Consider the following 18,258-nt stretch of genomic DNA (forward strand, 5'->3'; position numbering starts at 1 on the left):
CAGTCCAATTCCATGGAACCTGCCAGAGTCAGACTTCTTTAAACAGTTTAAAAAAGAATGAGACATGGGTTCACAGCAAGTATTTTGACAGAAATAGTACAAATGTTTGAATCATGATATGATATACAAATTTCGTGATAATAGTTTGAAACATTTTTGAAAATATTAAAAATCAAAATGCCAGAGGGTAGGTTTTTATGCCAATGAAAGAAAAAAAGGGAGCTTGGAGAAATCCTCTCTGCACCTCCCAGTAGAACTCTGAGGCTTTTCATACCCTCAGACTCTGAGGCAATATTAACTTTAGTAATAAAGAAAAAAAATTGATAAAAAAGATATTGTTTTGGTAGGTGAGTCCATGTAAACAGGGCCGCCATCAGGTACCGCTTTTTTCTTCTGCGGTCCTTTGGTGCCGCTCTACACTCCGAAGAGGAACCCAAGGTCGAAGGGCTAACCTCAATCGGAGCGGAGCGCTTCCGCGGGCGCCTCGAGGTCGGCAGGATTGGGCTCGCTGCCACTGAGACCGGAGGACGCTCCAGTGGGGTAGGCTTCTTAGCCGGCTTACCTGAGGGATGCGACGCCGGCACGGTGTCGTGCAGCGTCGATGAGGTAGGTGCCGACTGCGTCGGGGCTGAAGTCGGGACCAGTGCCGCCGAATCCGACATCTCGGTACCAAATAAAAGTTGCTGTTGGATCTGGCGGTTTTTTAACGTTCTCTTTTTTAGAGTGGCACAGCGGGTGCAGGTGGACGCCCGATGGTCAGGACCCAGGCACTGTAAGCACCAGTTGTGCGGGTCAGTGAGGGAAATGGGCCTTGCGCACCGCTGGCACTTCTTAAAACCGGGTTGGGGGGGCATGAACATGAAAACGGCTTCTGCCAAATCGAAGGCCGAGGCCTCGATGGTGGCAGTAGGCCCCGCCGGGGTGAACCCGAAAAAGAGAGGAAAAAAAAAAGAGAATTTTTTTTTTTTTATTATAAAAAAAAAAAAAGAAAAGAAAAAAGGGAAATACAAATTCCGAAAAGGTTTACGCGAGCGGGAAGGCGAATGAGAAAAAAGTTTTCAACAGCCGTTGAAAGTGCGTCTTCTTAGCTCCGCGGAAACTAAGAAACTGGGGTCCGCGCGCCTCCGTCGGGCGGGAAGGCACTCGCGCGTGCGCGGTGCGGCCTGCTAGAACTTTCCAAGTTCTTAGAGTGCAATCACTCTAAAATTGTCCGTACCGGGGCTCCGTCGGTGCCGTCACCCATCAGTCAAGAATATGCTGCCTGCTTGTCCTGGGATAAAGAAAGAAAGGGGGCAGGGTGAAACAAAGAAAAATGGGGCACGGAGAGAGAGAGAGAAAGACAGACATACAGAACGAAAGAGGGTGTGGAGAGAGAAAGAAAGAAGGGGGCAGGGTGAGAGAGAGAGAATGAAGAAGAATAGAGGGCTGATATTTTATCATGATCGTCAAAAAGTGTCACATTAATTCTCAGTTGTTAAAATAATGTCATATTGAATTAAAGTTCAAGAAACGTGGTCTAGCTTACTGCTCTTATCCTGTCAAACTTGTTCTGAACACTTCTAAACTTACAGCTCATTATTAGACTTGACCAAGGTAATTCCATCTTTCTAAGACACTGACTTGTCCTCAGAAATCTGCCTTTTGATATATTACTTACCTCCTTTTCCTTCCTGGTTCAACAGTGCAGAATGTCCTAGTCCTCTGTTCTTGTTTACAAGCATCTGTTTCTATCTACTTCATTCTCTTGCTTGTGCTATCTCTATGTCATTCTTTCTTCTTACTCACACCAATCTCCTAGATCTGACTTCTTTTTCTGCCTCACAGCAATTACGAATCTGTTCACTTGATCCCTGGAATTGCTTTGTGCATATTGACCCCAGATTGACTGATTAATTACGGTAGAATAAGAATAATCTTTTGTTTGATTATCCTTGTTTTGGTTCAGCCACAACAAATAAAGAGGAAACACTAGCAATTTGTCTGCTAACACTTTATTCTGCTTTCAAGTACTATAATCTTGATTCGTACACAAAGAATAAGCTCACCTGATGAGAAAGCGATTTCCATTGCTTTGGACCTGTAATGGAGAGCAACTATGTTTAAAATTATACATACAAAAGGACTCTAGAATATACATGGCACAAGGATTCAGAACAAGCTAATTTTGAACATGCCTTACTCTAGAGACAAATCAACCATTTTCTTTTAGCCTCAGAAACTTCTTTCACGTGTTTTCCCTTATGTATAACCAAAATGTCAGAATGTGCTTACAATGTGCTCACAATGATTGGTTTTATATGTAATAGAATATCAAGTACTAAGTTTACTTACGGAGTATTCTTCCAATAAAGGTTAATCCCAAACATATATAGATTGATATAGATAGACAGAGATATATAAATGTGATATTTTCTACAGAACTTAGTACGTTTGTTGACTAGCCCATAAACACTAATCCAGAAATTTATTATACTAGTTCAATAAGGCGACATCACTTATATATATATTACATTACATTACATTAGGGATTTCTATTCCGCCATTACCTTGCGGTTCAAGGCGGATTACAAAAGGTTAATTTAAAAAAACAGAGTTACAATGATTAGCTAGAGAAGTAAGTTGTAGATCTTATGAACATTTAGCGGGTTGTTGAGGGTGGGGTGGTTTGTAAGAGAGTTATATATATATTTTTTTTTTTGGGGGGGGGCCTACTTATACTCATTCAAGGGGTTTAACATAGTTATTGTGCTATTTTGTCCAGACATGGTGTGATAATTTTGGCTTTGTCTACACTTGTCTACATGGTAAGTCTCTACAGGGCTGACCCAAACATATTGGATGCCAGGGATGGACAACTACCATCCTTGAGGATCACAACCCATTTCCATAATGAATGTGTATGAAATCTATTTGCATACAAATTAATCTCAATCATATTCATTATAGAAATCTTGAAAGCCTGACTGGGTAGTAGCTCTTGAGTATTTGATTTGCCCATTCCCTAGGTGACTCAACTACGCACCCCCTCACTCCAGGACTGGGTCAGGGTCTATCACTACTATCCCCTTCCTCCTCTATGTTCCTCAGGTTGTCAGCATCTCCCTTCCCCCTCCTATGGTCAGCATCTACCCTTCCCCTCCACACTCCACTCCCAAACTGCCAGCAATTCCCCATCCCCTCCCTATATCTCTCAGGATGCCACTGTCACCCTTTTCCCTCTCTACCCCCTCCCTCAGAGGAAAGAAATATGAGAAGTGGCATGCCTCAGGTTTCGGTACTGTGGCCTATTCTGTTCAATATATTTGTGAGTGACTTTGCTGAAGGGTTAGAAGGAAAAATGAGTCTTTTTGCAGATGATATGAAGATTTTCAAGAGTGGACACACCAGAAAAAATAGAAAGCATGAGAAGAGATCTGCAAATGTTAGAAAAATAATTCACACTTCAGCTCCTTGTGACTCAGGGCAAGTCACTTAACCCTCATTGCCCCAGGTACAAAATATATACCTGGATATAAAACATAAACCACTTTGTAACCACAGAAAGGCAGTATATCAAGTCCCATCTTCTTTCCTTTCCCTTTCTAAAATTAAAGCAAAGAAGTGCAGAGTGATGCACTTGAGGAGTAAAAATCCAAAGGAGCTATATGTGCTAGGGGCGAGAAGCTGATATGCACAGACCAGAGCTGGACCTTGCAGCAATAGTGTCTGAAGATATCAAGGTGGCAAAACAATGTGACAGAGCGGTGACTGTAACCAGAAGGATTCAGGGCTGTACAGCAAGAGGAATAGCCAGCAGAAAAAGTGAGGTGTTAATGCCCTTGTATAAGTTGTTGGCGAGGCCCTACTTTGAATATTATGTTCAATTCTGGATGCTATATCTGGCTAAGGATATAAGAAGACTTGAAGAGGTTCAGAGGAAGGCAGCAAAAATTATATTAGGATTGTACCAACAGATGTATGAGAAGAAACTTAAATACCTGAATATGCATACCCAAGAGGAAAGAAGAGATAGAGGACAAATGTTACAGACTTTTAAATACCTGAATGGTATTAATCTTCAAACATATTTTTTCCAGAGACGAAGAAGCAGTAAATCTACAGGATATAATATGGAGATGCAGGGTAGTAGACTTAGGAGTAACGTCAGGAAATACTATTTTACATAAAGAGTGGTGGATGCCTGGAATGCCCTTTCAGTGGAGGTGAAGGAGACAAAAACCATAATGGAATCCAAAAATGTGTGGGACAAACACAAAGAATCCTTGGAAGATTATGTTCTTACATCAATAATCTTCTTTCTGGTAACAGAGCATATGAGTCCTGACAAGTGGATTACTTTCCTTAAACTGCGAGTCTTTGCAGAAGGATGTCATCTACATTATTTCAGCTCCGCTTTCTTCCCCAGTGGGCTGTACTGCATCCCTTCAGTTTGTACCAAAGGAGTCAATAATCATTACAATAGGAGATATGAGAAGAAGAGGTATGGGGAACTTACCCAAAAAGACATTTCTGTTCTGCTCTGTAACAAGTACCGTATATACTCGAATATATGTCAACTTATTCATAGGTGATATGACCCAAGGGCTTAGAGGAAAAGTATCTTTGTTTGCCGACGCCGCCAAACTATGCAACACAGTAGGCAAAAGCATTTTGCCTGACAGTATGACGCAGGACCTACTACTACTGGAACAGTGGTCATCGACTTGGCAGCTATGCTTTAATGCTAAAAAGTGTAAAGTAATACACCTGGGTAAGAGAAATCCATGCAGAACTTACACACTAAATGGTAAGACCTTGGCTAGGACCACGGCGGAACGTGATTTAGGGGTGATCATTAGTGATGACATGAAGGCTGCCAATCAAGTGGAGAAGGCTTCCTCAAAGGCAAGGCAAATGATGGGTTGTATCCGTAGGGGTTTTGTCAGCAGGAGACCTGAAGTGATAATGCCACTGTACAGATCCATGGTGAGACCTCATTTGGAGTATTGTGTTCAATTCTGGAGACCACACTACCGGAAAGATGTGCGGCGAATTGAGTCGGTTCATTGAATGGCCACCAGGATGGTCTTGGGGCTCAGGGATCTCATGTATGAAGAAAGGCTAAATAAATTGCAGCTGTACTCACTAGAGGAACAAAGAGAGAGGGGGGACATGATTGAGACGTTCAAATATGTTACGGGCCGTATCGAGGTGGAAGATGCTATCTTCTGTCCTATAGGTCCTTCGACCACCAGAGGGCATCCGCTGAAAATCAGGGGAGGGAAATTTCGTGGTGATTCCAGGAAATACTTCTTCACAGAAAGGGTGGTCGATCATTGGAACAGTCTACCTCTGCAGGTGATTGAGGCCAGCAGCGTGTCAGATTTTAAGAGAAAATGGGACATTCATGTAGGATCTCTAAGGGAGTAAAGTCAGGGGGGTGGGTCATTAGAGTGGGCAGACTTGATGGGCTATAGCCCTTATCTGCCGTCATATTCTATGTTTCTATGTAACCCAAATATAAACTGAGGTAACCTTCTCCCCCCTAAAAAAAAAAGAGGAAAAAAGGTTGACTCAAATATATACCGGGGGCTAATAGTCAAGTACCCTGCCCAGCTCTTTAACCAACCCCACTCCCTCACTCCATCCTCTGCCCAGCTCTACACCCAGTCCCCCTTCCTCCCTGCACTACCAGGCTCTGCACCCAGCCTCCCTCCTTCACTGGCTCTGCATCCTGTCCCCTTCCTTTCCTGCCCTGCCAGCTATTCACCCTGTCCCCCCTCCCTCCCTGCACCTTCTCCTTCCCTCCCGACGCCTTGCAGTCCTCAGCTTGGCCTGCCTAAGACGTGGTGGCTCAACGTTGGGCTGGGATAGGAGGGATCCCTCCTGCCTCCTGTCCCGGCCGACTGTGCTTTCCTTTACCTCCCTCCCACCTCCTCCACATATCTTTTACAATCCCCAGGGGTCCAGTGGTAAAATGGAACCGGAGTGACTCTTGCCCTGTGGAGAGCTGCTAGTGAGAGCTAGGCATCCAAGTGGCAGATGAAATTTAATTTGGAGTAATACAAAGTGATGCACATTGGGAATAACCACCCAAACCACCATTACCGGATGCTAGGGTCAACCTTGGGGGTTAATGCCCAAGAAAAGGATCTGGGTGTCATTGTAGACAATGCGATGAAACCTTCCGTCCAATGTGCGATGGCGGCCAAAAAAGCAAACAAGATGCTAGGAATTATTAGAAAAGGGATGGTTAACAAGACTAAGAATGTTATAATGCCTCTGTATCGCTCCATGGTGTGACCTCACCTAAAGTATTGCATTCAATTCTTGTCTCTTTATCTCAAGAAAGATAAAGCGGCACTAGAAAAGGTTCAAAGAAGAGCGACCGAGATGATAAAGGGGATGGAATTCCTCTCATATGAAGAAAGACTAAAAAGTTTAGGACTCTTCAGCTTGGAAAAGAGACGGCTGAGGAGAGATATGATTGAAGTCTACAAAATCCTGAGTGGAGAAGAACGGTGCATCGATTTTTCACTCCGTCAAAAATTACAAAGTCTAGGGAACACTTGAAGTTACAGGGAAATACTTTTAAAACCAATAGGAGGAAATATTTTTTCACTCAGAGAATAGTTAAGCTCTAGAACCACCAGTCCATAGTCTGTTATTGAGAAAGACATGGGGCAAGCCACTGCTTGCCCTGGATCAGTAGCATGGAGTGTTGCTACTCAGGTTTTGGCCAGATACTAGTGACCTGAATTGGCCACCGTGAGAATGAGCTACTGGGCTTGATGGACCTTTGGTATGACCCAGTAAGGCTATTCTTATGTTCTTACAATTGGCTGTGGGGACCATCGAGAGTGGGAGCATGAGCCTTTGCCAAGGCACATTGGCTGGAATCATCATTTGTCTTGTGATTTTCTGTTTGCGTGGCTTGAGAAGAAAGACATGGTCTTCTGCCATGCTGAAACAATCTCAAATACTCCAAGGACTGGGTAGGTACCAAGTGGCTTTTCTAGAAACTGACAATCCAACCCAGGTCCTGCAAACACTGGACCACTTGTGCCACTGCTTTTTCTCCCTCCAACTTCAACGGGTAAGAATGCACTTGTACCCCCACCTTGCACTACTACCACAACCTTCATCTTGGTGAAGGTGTGCAGTGCTGTTGCCAGACCAAAAGGAAGCACAGAGAATTGGAAATGTCTTCCCAGCACATGGTATCTTAAATACTTCCTGTGATCCTGGAATATGAGGCTTCTGTCCAATCTAGTCCATCCAATCTAGGAAGGTTAGAAATTCCCCTGGTGTCACTGCTACAAAGGCCGATCAAACTGTCTCCATGTGGAACCAAGGCACTTTCAGTGTTGCTTTGACAGACTTCAGATCCAGGATTGTTCTCCAGTAGTCTGAGACTTTCTTGGGCACTATAAAGTATATGAAGTATCTGTCGAAGCCTGAGTCTTTGAGAAGGTTCGGACTGTATGGCTCGAATATCTAAAAGCCCTTTTATCATCGGACTCTGACTGCTTTCTCTAGCCATCCAGTTATAGAGTCCACAAATAGATCTGGCAGTGGTCGCAGAACTCGAGCTTATATCTCTCTCAAATGATGTTCAGCACCCAGCAGTCCGAGCAGATTTGGGTCCAGGCCTCCTAATAGGCCGATAACCGTCCTCCTATCTGCGGTGGTATGGCTATGGAACTGGCATCATCAAGATTTCTCAGAGAACGTTGCGGTGCGAGAACCAGAGGACTTTCAAACCTGGCGCTTTCAAACCTCTGTGAAGATCACTGATACAATCTTTGGGCAGAAGAGCTCCTGAGTACTGACAAAATTGCCAAGAGCCTCAAAAATTAGCATGACCAGACCTTCATGGGCAGTGGTCTTCATTGCAAGGCTCCTGAGCCAATGGTAGCCCTCCAAGACATCTAGGGTGGCCTGTGGAGAATGTCCAGAATTTCACCCCCTCCCCAAATTGGGATCCAGAAATTTTTACCCTTTTTTTCCTAATGCTGCAACTTCGGGTCGCAAGCACTGTGAGTGAAGTAAACACGCTGCCTTCGTGGCGTTGGCAGCTTTCCCTTTGCTACAGCTTCCTGTCCTCCGGAACGCTTCCGGGGCCGCCAAAGGAAGCATGTTTATTTCACTCACGCTTCTGCGGCCCAAATAATGCAGCATCCCTCCTGTTGGGGTACTTCGTGAGGGGGAGGTTTGATGGCGGGAGTTGGCATTCCTCCTGCCCTGATGCTGTGGGAAGGGTTCGGGAGCAGGAGGAAGTGGGCATCCCTTCTATCGGCCACAGCCGCTCAGCTGATCATGGCAGAAGGGATTTCCTTGCCGCGATCAGCTCAGCATTTTGCTGACCTATATTTCAGCCGTCTGTTGCAGCCCTAGGGAAAAGCCTAGGGCCACTTAAGCTCGCCCAAGGCCACTTCCGGGTGAAACTACACCCACACTCAGCCTTGGTTAAGTTTAAGTATCCCGATGTGTCTCCCTTAACCACAACAAACACCTACAGTTTAGGTGCCTGCCTCAGGGGTTGAGTTTTATTTATAGAAATCATGCATCCCGATTGGCTGGTTAGACAGCGGTAGGATGCCTATTGCCACCTACAGTCGGGACGCTGTTTATAGAATATGCCTCAAAGTGGCCTTGGAAGTCAAATCTCCCCCCCCCCCCCCCCCAACTGCCTAATCCAGAACATTCTGTGTGAGGAGACTGAGTATGCAAAAACCTTGCTCATGACTCTAAAAATGTCATATAGAGCATATTCTAAATAATTCACTCCAACAATAGCTGGGGGTAAACGTCATAATCCAATGAAGGAATCCGATGTAATCTAGTATGGCAGGCACGTGCAACATAGGAAGCCACTGCTGCTGCCTTTAGACCCAAAGCCAAGGCCTCAAACTGCCTTTTGAGGACTAAATCCATCCTGCAATCCTGCACATCCTATAATATTACTTCCCCTTCACTGGGGAGCAAATTCCTCTTGATAATCTGCACTACCAAGGAATCCACCTTAGGCTGGACAAACATCTACTACAAATCAGGAGCCATTGGATACATTTTTGCCATGGCAAGACACAAGGGACCCTCCGGGGCCTCTCAATGCTCCCTCAGCATCATGTCTGTTGCCGGTGTGAAACTTTGGAATGCCCTGCCTGGCATTCTGCGATTCTGTGTGGGGAAGATCAATTTTAAGAAAATGTTAAAAACGCTTTTTGTCAATGACAGCTTTTTGTTAATGCCTTCCTATGCTAATATTTAAGTAGTCTCTTCAGTTTTAAGATATAGTGTTAAGAATATTCCTGCCTGAATGTAATATTCAATGCTTTTCTGTATTTTATTTGATGAAATTATGATTTGATAATATCTGCTTTGATATTAGGATTTGATAATGTTTGTTCTGATATTGTATTATTTTTGCCTGAGGGGATGGGAAATTTACATTTGTCCTTTGTTTGTATCATATGTTTAGCAACTAAAGGGCGATCGGGATACTATGTATGTAACTAATGTGTAAACCGCATACTTTTATGCGGTTTATAAATTGTTAAATAAATAAATATTTTTGCTTTGCTTTATAATTTTGATATCAGGTAACAGATGACTCAATACACATCTATCATGATAATAACAGCATCTCTTCACCATCTATGTGATTTGACAGACAGAATCACTGTAAAGGCAGAATGGATGGACCATGCAGGTTTTTACCTCCTGTCAGAAACTTATGTTAGGAGCTAAACTGAACTGTTTTCCACACTGTATATTAACACTTATACTGAAACAATGTCCGCTGTTATGTACCATGTATCAAGTAATACTATTTTTTGTTGTAACCCACTGTAATGTATCATCCTATATAATAAAAGGCTAGCCGCGCATGCGCACTCCTATTTGCGTGCTTCCGAGATCAGTAGGTCTATGGCCACAGGAGTGCGCATGCGCGCTAATACGTCACCAGCCACCGATCGCCTCCTCAAGCCGGGACTGCAGCTAGCCGCCCATCTCCAATCCTCCAGCAGGGGGGGGGGGTCTGGGAGGAGAGGGATCGAGGCCGCTCAGCGCCCCCACCGAGGAACCCAGCAACTTTCCACTGCCCAGGACCCGAGTCCTTTGCCACCCCCCTTCCCTTCCCGCGGGCCCGACTGGTGATTTAAGTAGCGTGTGCAGCAGTCTTCACACGCTGCTTCAGGCCCTTCTACTGTCATCAGGGACGTGCCAGAGTAAATCAGGGCAGTAGAAGGACCCGAAGCAGCGTGTGAAGACCGCTGCACACGCTGCTTGAATCGTCATGTGTAGTCGGGCCCGCGGGAAGGGAAGGGGGGCGGCAAAGGACTCGGGACCGTGTTTGTAGTCGGGACCGCGACAGACAGAAAGAAAGACAGCGGGAGTCGCGTCAGGAGAGGTGCGGGATGCGGCAGAGGGAACTTTTCCAATGACTGCAATTGGGCGGCTGTCGGGAACCTCTGATCAGGGGCAGAGCAAGGTAAGTGTATCACAGGGATAAGGAGGAGGGGGGAAGAAAAAGGAAGGGACGCCTACTGCTGGACAGGGGGAGAAGGAAAGAGGTGCTGATGGACAGGGGGGTGAAGAAAAAGGAACGGAGGCCTAATGTTGGACAGGGGGAGAAGGAAAGAGGTGCTGCTGGACAGGGGGGAAGTAAAACAAAGGGAGAAGGGCTGCTCCTGCATAAGGAGAGCAGTGAAGGGGTGGTGGTGGACACAGGGGAGGTAAAAGGAAGGGACAATGGACAGGGGAAGCAGGCAAGGGGTGGTGATGGACAGCCAAGGAAAAAGAAAGACAGAAAGAAAGAAAGAAAGCGGCTAAAGAGAGAGAGAAAGAAATAAAGACACACACACATATATTCTAGCACCCGTTAATGTAACGGGCTATAAGACTAGTATATCATATAATACTGTTCCTTTTTGTAACCCACCTCAAACTTCACCTCGGAGGATTTGGTGGGATGTAAGACCACAAACAACATAAGTAACATAACATTTACTGTGTTATGGTGTATTGTTTTTTTTTGGGTAAAATCAATCTTTATTCAGAACTTCTTTTGGTTTCTAAACTGAGGGAAAAAAAAATCAAGTGTACACAGTTTTAAATTAGGTGTGAAAAAACCCATTTCATCACCTTCTGTTATATATTTTGACATGTGCTCCTATATTTTATCTATTACAAAGTGGCAGTCACTCCACCCAAATCTGCCCTCGCAGTTCTAAAGCTCTTTTCATTTTTCCACCAGTTAAGGGTTGCAGATTTAAAAGATGATATGATAGAACTCTCTCTTTCCTGGGATAAAGACTTCAAACGGTTGTTATTTATGTCTACTTCTTATTTACAGTTTAGGAGACAACTGAAAATCTTTTTATCTCTTAAGTTTCTTAGCCCTTAACTATTGAATCTCATCATGATTATGTATTTGTAGTCAATATTTTGTAAACTGCATAGAACTCATTGGCATTTGCGATCTAGAAATGGATTTTTATGCTGTTAGAAACAGAAACAGAGTATGACGGCAGAAAAGGGCCGACGGCCCAACAAGTCTGCCCACTGGAATAAACCACCCCCCCTAAGAACTTCCTCAAAGTGAACCCACATGTTTATCCCATTTATTCTTAAAATCGAGCATGTTACTGGCCTCTACTACCTGAAGTAGAAGATTATTCCAATGATCAACCACTCTTTCGGTGAAGAAATACTTCCTAATGTCCCCATGAAATATTATGTTATGTTATATAAATGTTATGTTATAGCTTAAAATATTTCCACAGTATTAAATAACATGCATGCATCCATTCCTACACAAATATATCAAAATGTACTTATCAGTTAAGAGGTTCTCCTTAGACATCATGCGAGATATTGGTGCTAATAAACTATCATTCACAATTTTTCTTAATTTTTACGTAAACACCCCACCTTGTCGCTTTAATAAAGGGGAGGAGGGAGTCCAATGCAAGATTCAGTTAATGTCTGCTCTAAGTGTATCAGCAGATGTTGACACTGAAGCAGTATCATCTTTAGCTCCTTTTCTCAGGCTTTGTACGAAGACTCCAGAGCATTCTAACCTTAGCTAATCTTAAAAATCGAAACCTAAACCTGGATTCAAACTTGATGCATCTTCCTGACTGCCTGTCACAGAACTGCTAGACAACTAGCTCTGCCCTCTACTATTCAAAAATGCACTTTACCTTTTGGTTCATCAGTTGTAACGGATTCAATAAAATCACGTGGGGTCATATACAGCTGGCCCTCAAATTCCACTGAAGCAAAGTGACGAAACCTCTGCTCCCGAGAAGTGGCATAATAGTCTAAATCTTCCATTTCAGGTCTTCTTGCCGTGACCTAAAAATATTGCATATATAAAAGCAATATGTTATATTATTCCACAAGTCTTTCTAAAGATCATTACATTAACTACAGGTAATAAAATAATAAGCTGCGTTTATCTTTGCCCTTCTCCTCCACTGCCAATTCCAGACTTCGTTCCTTTCATCTAGCTGCCCCACCCTTTTCATTTAGCCTTCAGTCCATAACCCTACTCCCCTCTGCTCAATGCTCACCACCCTAGCCAGCAGATTATCCATCCCCCCTAACTGTATCCCCACCCTGGCATTCCGTTTGTCTGTCTTGTCAGTTTACATTGTAAGCTCTTTTGAGCAGAGACTGTGTCTCCATCGTGACTCTGTACAGCGCTGTATACGTTTGGTAGCGCTCTAGAAATAATTAATAGTAGTAATAGTAGTAGTAGTAGTAGTAGTAGTAAAACCCAGCTTCTATACTGTATACTGAGTTCATGAGTTGCACACAGTGGTAACCATAAGGTCCGAAGAAAAACAAAAAAAACTTGCCACATATAAAAATGAAAACTCAAAAAAATCGGCAAAGATATGAGGAGAGGAGGACACCTCTCTCATATATTGGAGAAAGAGGGGAAAAATGAATGAGTAAATGAAAAGTGAAATACTACTCAATCTATATATATAAAATCGGATGTATGTATGTATGTGCCGCGATCACGCAAAAACGGCTTGACCGATTTGAACGAAACTTGGTATGCCGATCCCTCACTACCTGGGGTGATATGTTCTGGGGGTATCGCGGCCAACCTGCACACCTGGGCGGAGCTACAAACAGAAAATCAGATTTCACCCATTCATGTCAATGGAAAAAATGTAAAAACTGCCTCCGCAAAACCGGCTTGACCGATTTGAACGAAACTTGGTATGCGGATCCCTCACTACCTGGGGTGATATGTTCTGGGGGTCTCACGGCCCACCTGCACATGTGGGCGGAGCTACAAACATAAAATCAGATTTCACCCATTCATGTCAATGGAAAAAATGTAAAACAGCTGCCAACGCAAAAACGGCTTGCCCGATTTGAACGAAACTTGGTATGCAGATCCCTCACTACCTGGGGTGATATGTTCTGGGGGTATCGCAGCCAACCTGCACACCTGGGCGGAGCTACAAACAGAAAATCAGATTTCACCCATTCATGTCAATGGAAAAAATGTAAAAACTGCCTCCGCAAAACCGGCTTGCCCGATTTGAACGAAACTTGGTATGCGGATCCCTCACTACCCGGATGATATGTTCTGGGGGTCTCGCGGCCCAACTGCACACGTGGGCGGAGCTACAAACATAACTTCAGATTTCACCCATTCAAGTCAATGGGAAAAATGTAAAAAGCTGGGGGACCGATTTGAACTAAACTTGGTATGCTGATCCCTCACTACCTGGGGTGATATGTTCTGGGGGTCTCGCGGCCCACCTGCACACATGGGCGGAGCTACAAACAGAAAATCAGATTTCACCCATTCATGTCAATGGAAAAAAATGTAAAAAGCTGCCATTCTCACAGTAATTCCAACTACCTGGGGTGATATGTTCTGGGGGTCTCGCGGCCCACCTGCACACGTGGGCGGAGCTACAAACAGAACATCAGATTTCACCCATTCATGTCAATGGAAAAAATGTAAAAAGCTGCCATTCTCATTGTGACCAATTTGGACGAAACTTGGTAAGCAGATCCCTCACTACCTGGGTTGTTATGTTCTGGGGGTCTCGCGGCCCACCTGCACACGTGGGCGGAGCTACAAACAGAACATCAGATTTCACCCATTCATGTCAATGGAAAAAAATGTAAAAAGCTGCCATTCTCACTGTGACCAATTTGGACGAAACTTGGTATGCAGATCCCTCACTACCTGGGTTGTTATGTTCTGGGGGTCTCGCGGCCCACCTGCACACGTGGGCGGAGCTACAAACAGAAAATCAGATTTCACCCATTCATGTCAATGGAAAAAATGTAAAAAGCTGCCATTCTCACAGTAATTCAAAAATGGCTTGACCGATTTGAACGAAACTTGGTATGCAGATCCCTCACTACCTGGGGTGATATGTTCTGGGGGTCTCGCGGCCCACCTACACACGTGGGCGGAGCTACAAACAGAAAATCACATTTCACCCATTCATGTCAATGGAAAAAATGTAAAAAGATGCCATTCTCACATTAATTCAAAAACGGCTTGACCGATTTGAACGAAACTTGGTATGCAGATCCCTCACTACCTGGGGTGATATGTTCTTGGGGTCTCGCGGCCCACCTGCACACGTGGGCGGAGCTACAAACAGAAAATCAGATTTCACCCATTCAAGTCAATGGAAAAATGTAAAAAGCTTTGGGACCGATTTGAACGAAAATTGGTATGCAGATCCCTCACTACCGGGGGTGATATGTTCTTGGGGTCTCGCGGCCCACCTGCACACGTGGGCGGAGCTACAAACAGAAAATCAGATTTCACCCATTCAAGTCAATGGAAAAAATGTAAAAAGCTGTGGGACCGATTTGAACGAAACTTGGTATGCAGATCCCTCACTACCTGGGGTGATATGTTCTGGGGGTCTCGCGGCCCACCTGCACACGTGGGAAGGGTGGGTTCACCCAATAATGTATATGTTTTTGCTCCTGGAGGTGAAACTAAAAATGTTGTTTATAATCAAGTTTTGTGTTAGTTGTATTGTATTCATTTTGTCAAATATTTCACATTATAATTTGAATATTGTACTTTTTATAAAGTAAAAAAATATTTTCATTCACCACTATAAAGTATCTTTATTTGAATCCATTTACAGTGTTATTGCTATAATTAAATACCCATGCAACGCCGGGCCATCAGCTAGTGATTCTATAAGTATGGAACCTGTGAGTAAGAAACTTTAGAGACTTCAGTATTGGGGAACTGTGATATAATAAAGTATTCTTAAACAGTATCCCCCGGGCTATCAACTTCATGGTGGCTATTGAAACCCAAGTAAGTTTGCCCGATACATCATATTGTCTCTAAGTGATGAAACGTACTTCCAAAAACTCAAACAATATAATAAATGAAAAAGTGAAAAAATGTGTAACAATATCACAGTTCCCCAATACTGAAGTCTCTAAAGTTTCTTACTCACAGGTTCCATACTTATAGAATCATTGAGTAGTATTTCACTTTTCATTTATTTACTCATTCGTTTTTCCCCTCTTTCTCCAATATATGAGAAGAGGTGTCCTCCTCTCCTCATATCTTTGCCGATTTTTTTTGAGTAACCATAAGGTCCAACATTTTCAGTACAAAGCATGCTAATATCTGCTGAAACTGAAAGATTTTTACATTATAGCCACTATATTATTGGCCATGTTTGTAGGAACGCAAGTCATCATTTGATTTATGACTAGCAGAGTCCTCTGTAAACTTCAATTTGAGATGTCAAGTCAGATTCATATTGGGAGGAGTTTACAGAAAAACCCTAATGACTGCATCATCAGAATGGTGTTCTTCATGGATTTATTTGATTCTGCCAAGATGTGTTCTTGAACAACTAGTCACCCAAACAAAAATACCCCGACAACCCAAAGCTTCTATAAATTGTTGCAATAACTGCAACATAGTTTGTGAATCAGAATACCTGCTGTGCATAAATGATATTAAGAGGTACTGGAGATGCATGCTGTTGTGGCAAGGTCTCTAAATGAATTTATTTTGAGCATTCGATGGCTGAAAAGAACTGCACTCTTAATCTAGGACAGTGATCTCAAACTTGCAGCCTCCCAGATGCTATTTTGTGGCCCGTGGTCTTGTTCGCGATCTCACATTCTGGGCAGGAAGAGAGGCTCCGGCACTGGCATCAGCTGACTTGCAGCTTCCTGCTGAAGCGCCGGGACGATCAACCTTCCTCACCCAACGTCAATTCTGACTTTCCGGGCCAGCCAATTGTTGCTTTGTGTTTTTTTTTATTATTGGTAGATCATTTTGACTTGGTCATTTTAAAAGTAGCTCACAAGCCCAAAAAGTGTGGGCACCCCTGCTTTATAGTTTATAAATCTTTCCTTTAAAAGTTAAAGATTTATAAACTATAAAGAGTTTTACCTCATGCAAAATTGTCATTTCTTTAATAAGGTCAAAGGACAATCAGAAGTCAGAAGACAAAAGTCAAAGCCAGGAAGATGCTTGGGTGCATAAAGAAAGGAATGGCCAGTAGGAGAAAAAGAGGTGATAGTGCCATTGTATGAGTCTTTGGTGAAGCCCCATTTAGAATATTTTATTTTATTTCTTATATACCGTGAGGTTCAAAGCGGTTTACAATGAAGATAGATTAAAGATACATTAAAATAAATAAAAATGGTACTTTGGATTTCCCTAGCTGTCCCGAAGGCTCACAATCTAGCTAAAGTAGCTGAGAAAACAATAAATTAAAATAAATTAAATTAAATAAAGTAAATTCCAGTCAGAGAATAGGATCTGATGTTAGAAGTTCATAAAGACGATATGCCAAGGAGCGAAAGCTGGTATGCTCCTTGAGCCCTGTCGTATGCAGCCAAGCCTACACACAATATTTCAGCCATGAGGTGTATTGTGTACAATTCGCATGGGATCTGTTATGGAGAGGAGGAGATATTCGATGCTGTGGATGGGCAGACTGGATAGGCCATTTGGCCTTTATCTGCTATCATGTTTCTTTATGAAATCTTAGATTTAAAAATCAATAGCCCAGATTAATCTAGCAACATACCCTTGAGGAAATACAAATCGGTGCAACCACAAAACAACTTGGGTGTGCTGGTGGATGCATCACTGAAGCCATCTGCACAGTGCGCAGCAGCCTCGAAAAAAGCCAACAGGATGCTGGGCATCATAAAGAGGGGCATAACAACCAGGACGCGGGAAGTCATCATGCCATTGTATCGAGCGATGGTGCGTCCACATCTGGAATACTGCGTTCAGTATTGGTCGCCGCACCTCAAGAAGGACATGGCGGTACTTGAGAGAGTCCAAAGGAGAGCAACGAAACTGGTAAAAGGGCTGGAACACTGCCCATACGCCGAGAGGTTGGATAGGCTGGGGCTCTTCTCTCTGGATAAATGGAGGCTCAGGGGAGATATGATAGAGACCTTCAAGATCATGAGGGGCATAGAGAGGGTGGATAGGGACAGATTCTTCAGACTGAAGGGGACAACAAGTACGAGGGGGCATTCGGAGAAACTGAAGGGAGATAGGTTCAAAACAAATGTAAGGAAGTTTTTTTTTCACCCAAAGGGTCGTGGACACTTGGAATGCGCTACCGGAGGAAGTGATCAGGCAGAGATTCAAACAGGGATTCAAACAGGGATTGGACGGATTCCTGAGGGATAAAAGGATCGTGGGATACTGAGGGAGGAGCTGGGATGTAACACAAGTATAGAAAGCTAACCAGGTAATAAGTATAGAAACCCAACCAGGTCGTGCATGTGCAAGACCAGAGGGTTAGGACTTCGATGGGAAGATAGGACTTCAATGAGAAACCAAGGTGGCAAGGGAGCCCCTTCTGGTGATTCAGACAGGTCGACCTGTTTGGGCTGCCGCGGGAGCGGACTGCCGGGCAGGATGGACCTATGGTCTGACCCAGCGGAGGCACTGCTTATGTTCTTATGTAACTTCTTTATAGCCCCAATACCACCATAGCACTAATTTGTAATTTTATCCAGAGCTGCAGCAGGAGAGAAAATAGCTGAAGTTCTTGCCAACATCAGGACCATGAATCCCAATACTGTAGCTGAGGGATCCTAAGCCACCCTATGAGCATCCCCTTCCGCCCAGATCATTTCGAAGTTGGAAATGATCCACACATGACACACTGCTTGGGCTTGAACATGGTCCAGGACTCTGGCAATCTCGACTCCCACTATCCAGCTATCACTAGGGTGTGCTTTTTTTTTTTTCTTTAATGT

The 18,258-nt window shown here is 43.8% G+C and overlaps 1 protein-coding gene across 11 annotated transcripts in view; it reads right to left on the reverse strand.

Annotated features, from left to right (window-relative positions):
- MICU3 (mitochondrial calcium uptake family member 3) overlaps positions 1 to 18,258 on the reverse strand; it is a 217,103-nt gene that overhangs the window by 166,251 nt on the left and 32,594 nt on the right. For all 11 annotated transcript variants that reach the window (XM_033944444.1, XM_033944437.1, XM_033944454.1 and 8 more), the window contains exons 2-3: positions 12,192 to 12,345; positions 2,046 to 2,077 (exon numbers count right to left, since the gene is read on the reverse strand). In XM_033944444.1, the coding sequence (XP_033800335.1) occupies positions 2,046 to 2,077; positions 12,192 to 12,345 (186 nt within the window). The remainder of the gene's footprint in view (positions 1 to 2,045; positions 2,078 to 12,191; positions 12,346 to 18,258) is intronic.

This window comes from Geotrypetes seraphini, chromosome 1, assembly GCF_902459505.1.
Source record: "Geotrypetes seraphini chromosome 1, aGeoSer1.1, whole genome shotgun sequence".
NCBI lineage: Eukaryota > Metazoa > Chordata > Amphibia > Gymnophiona > Dermophiidae > Geotrypetes > Geotrypetes seraphini.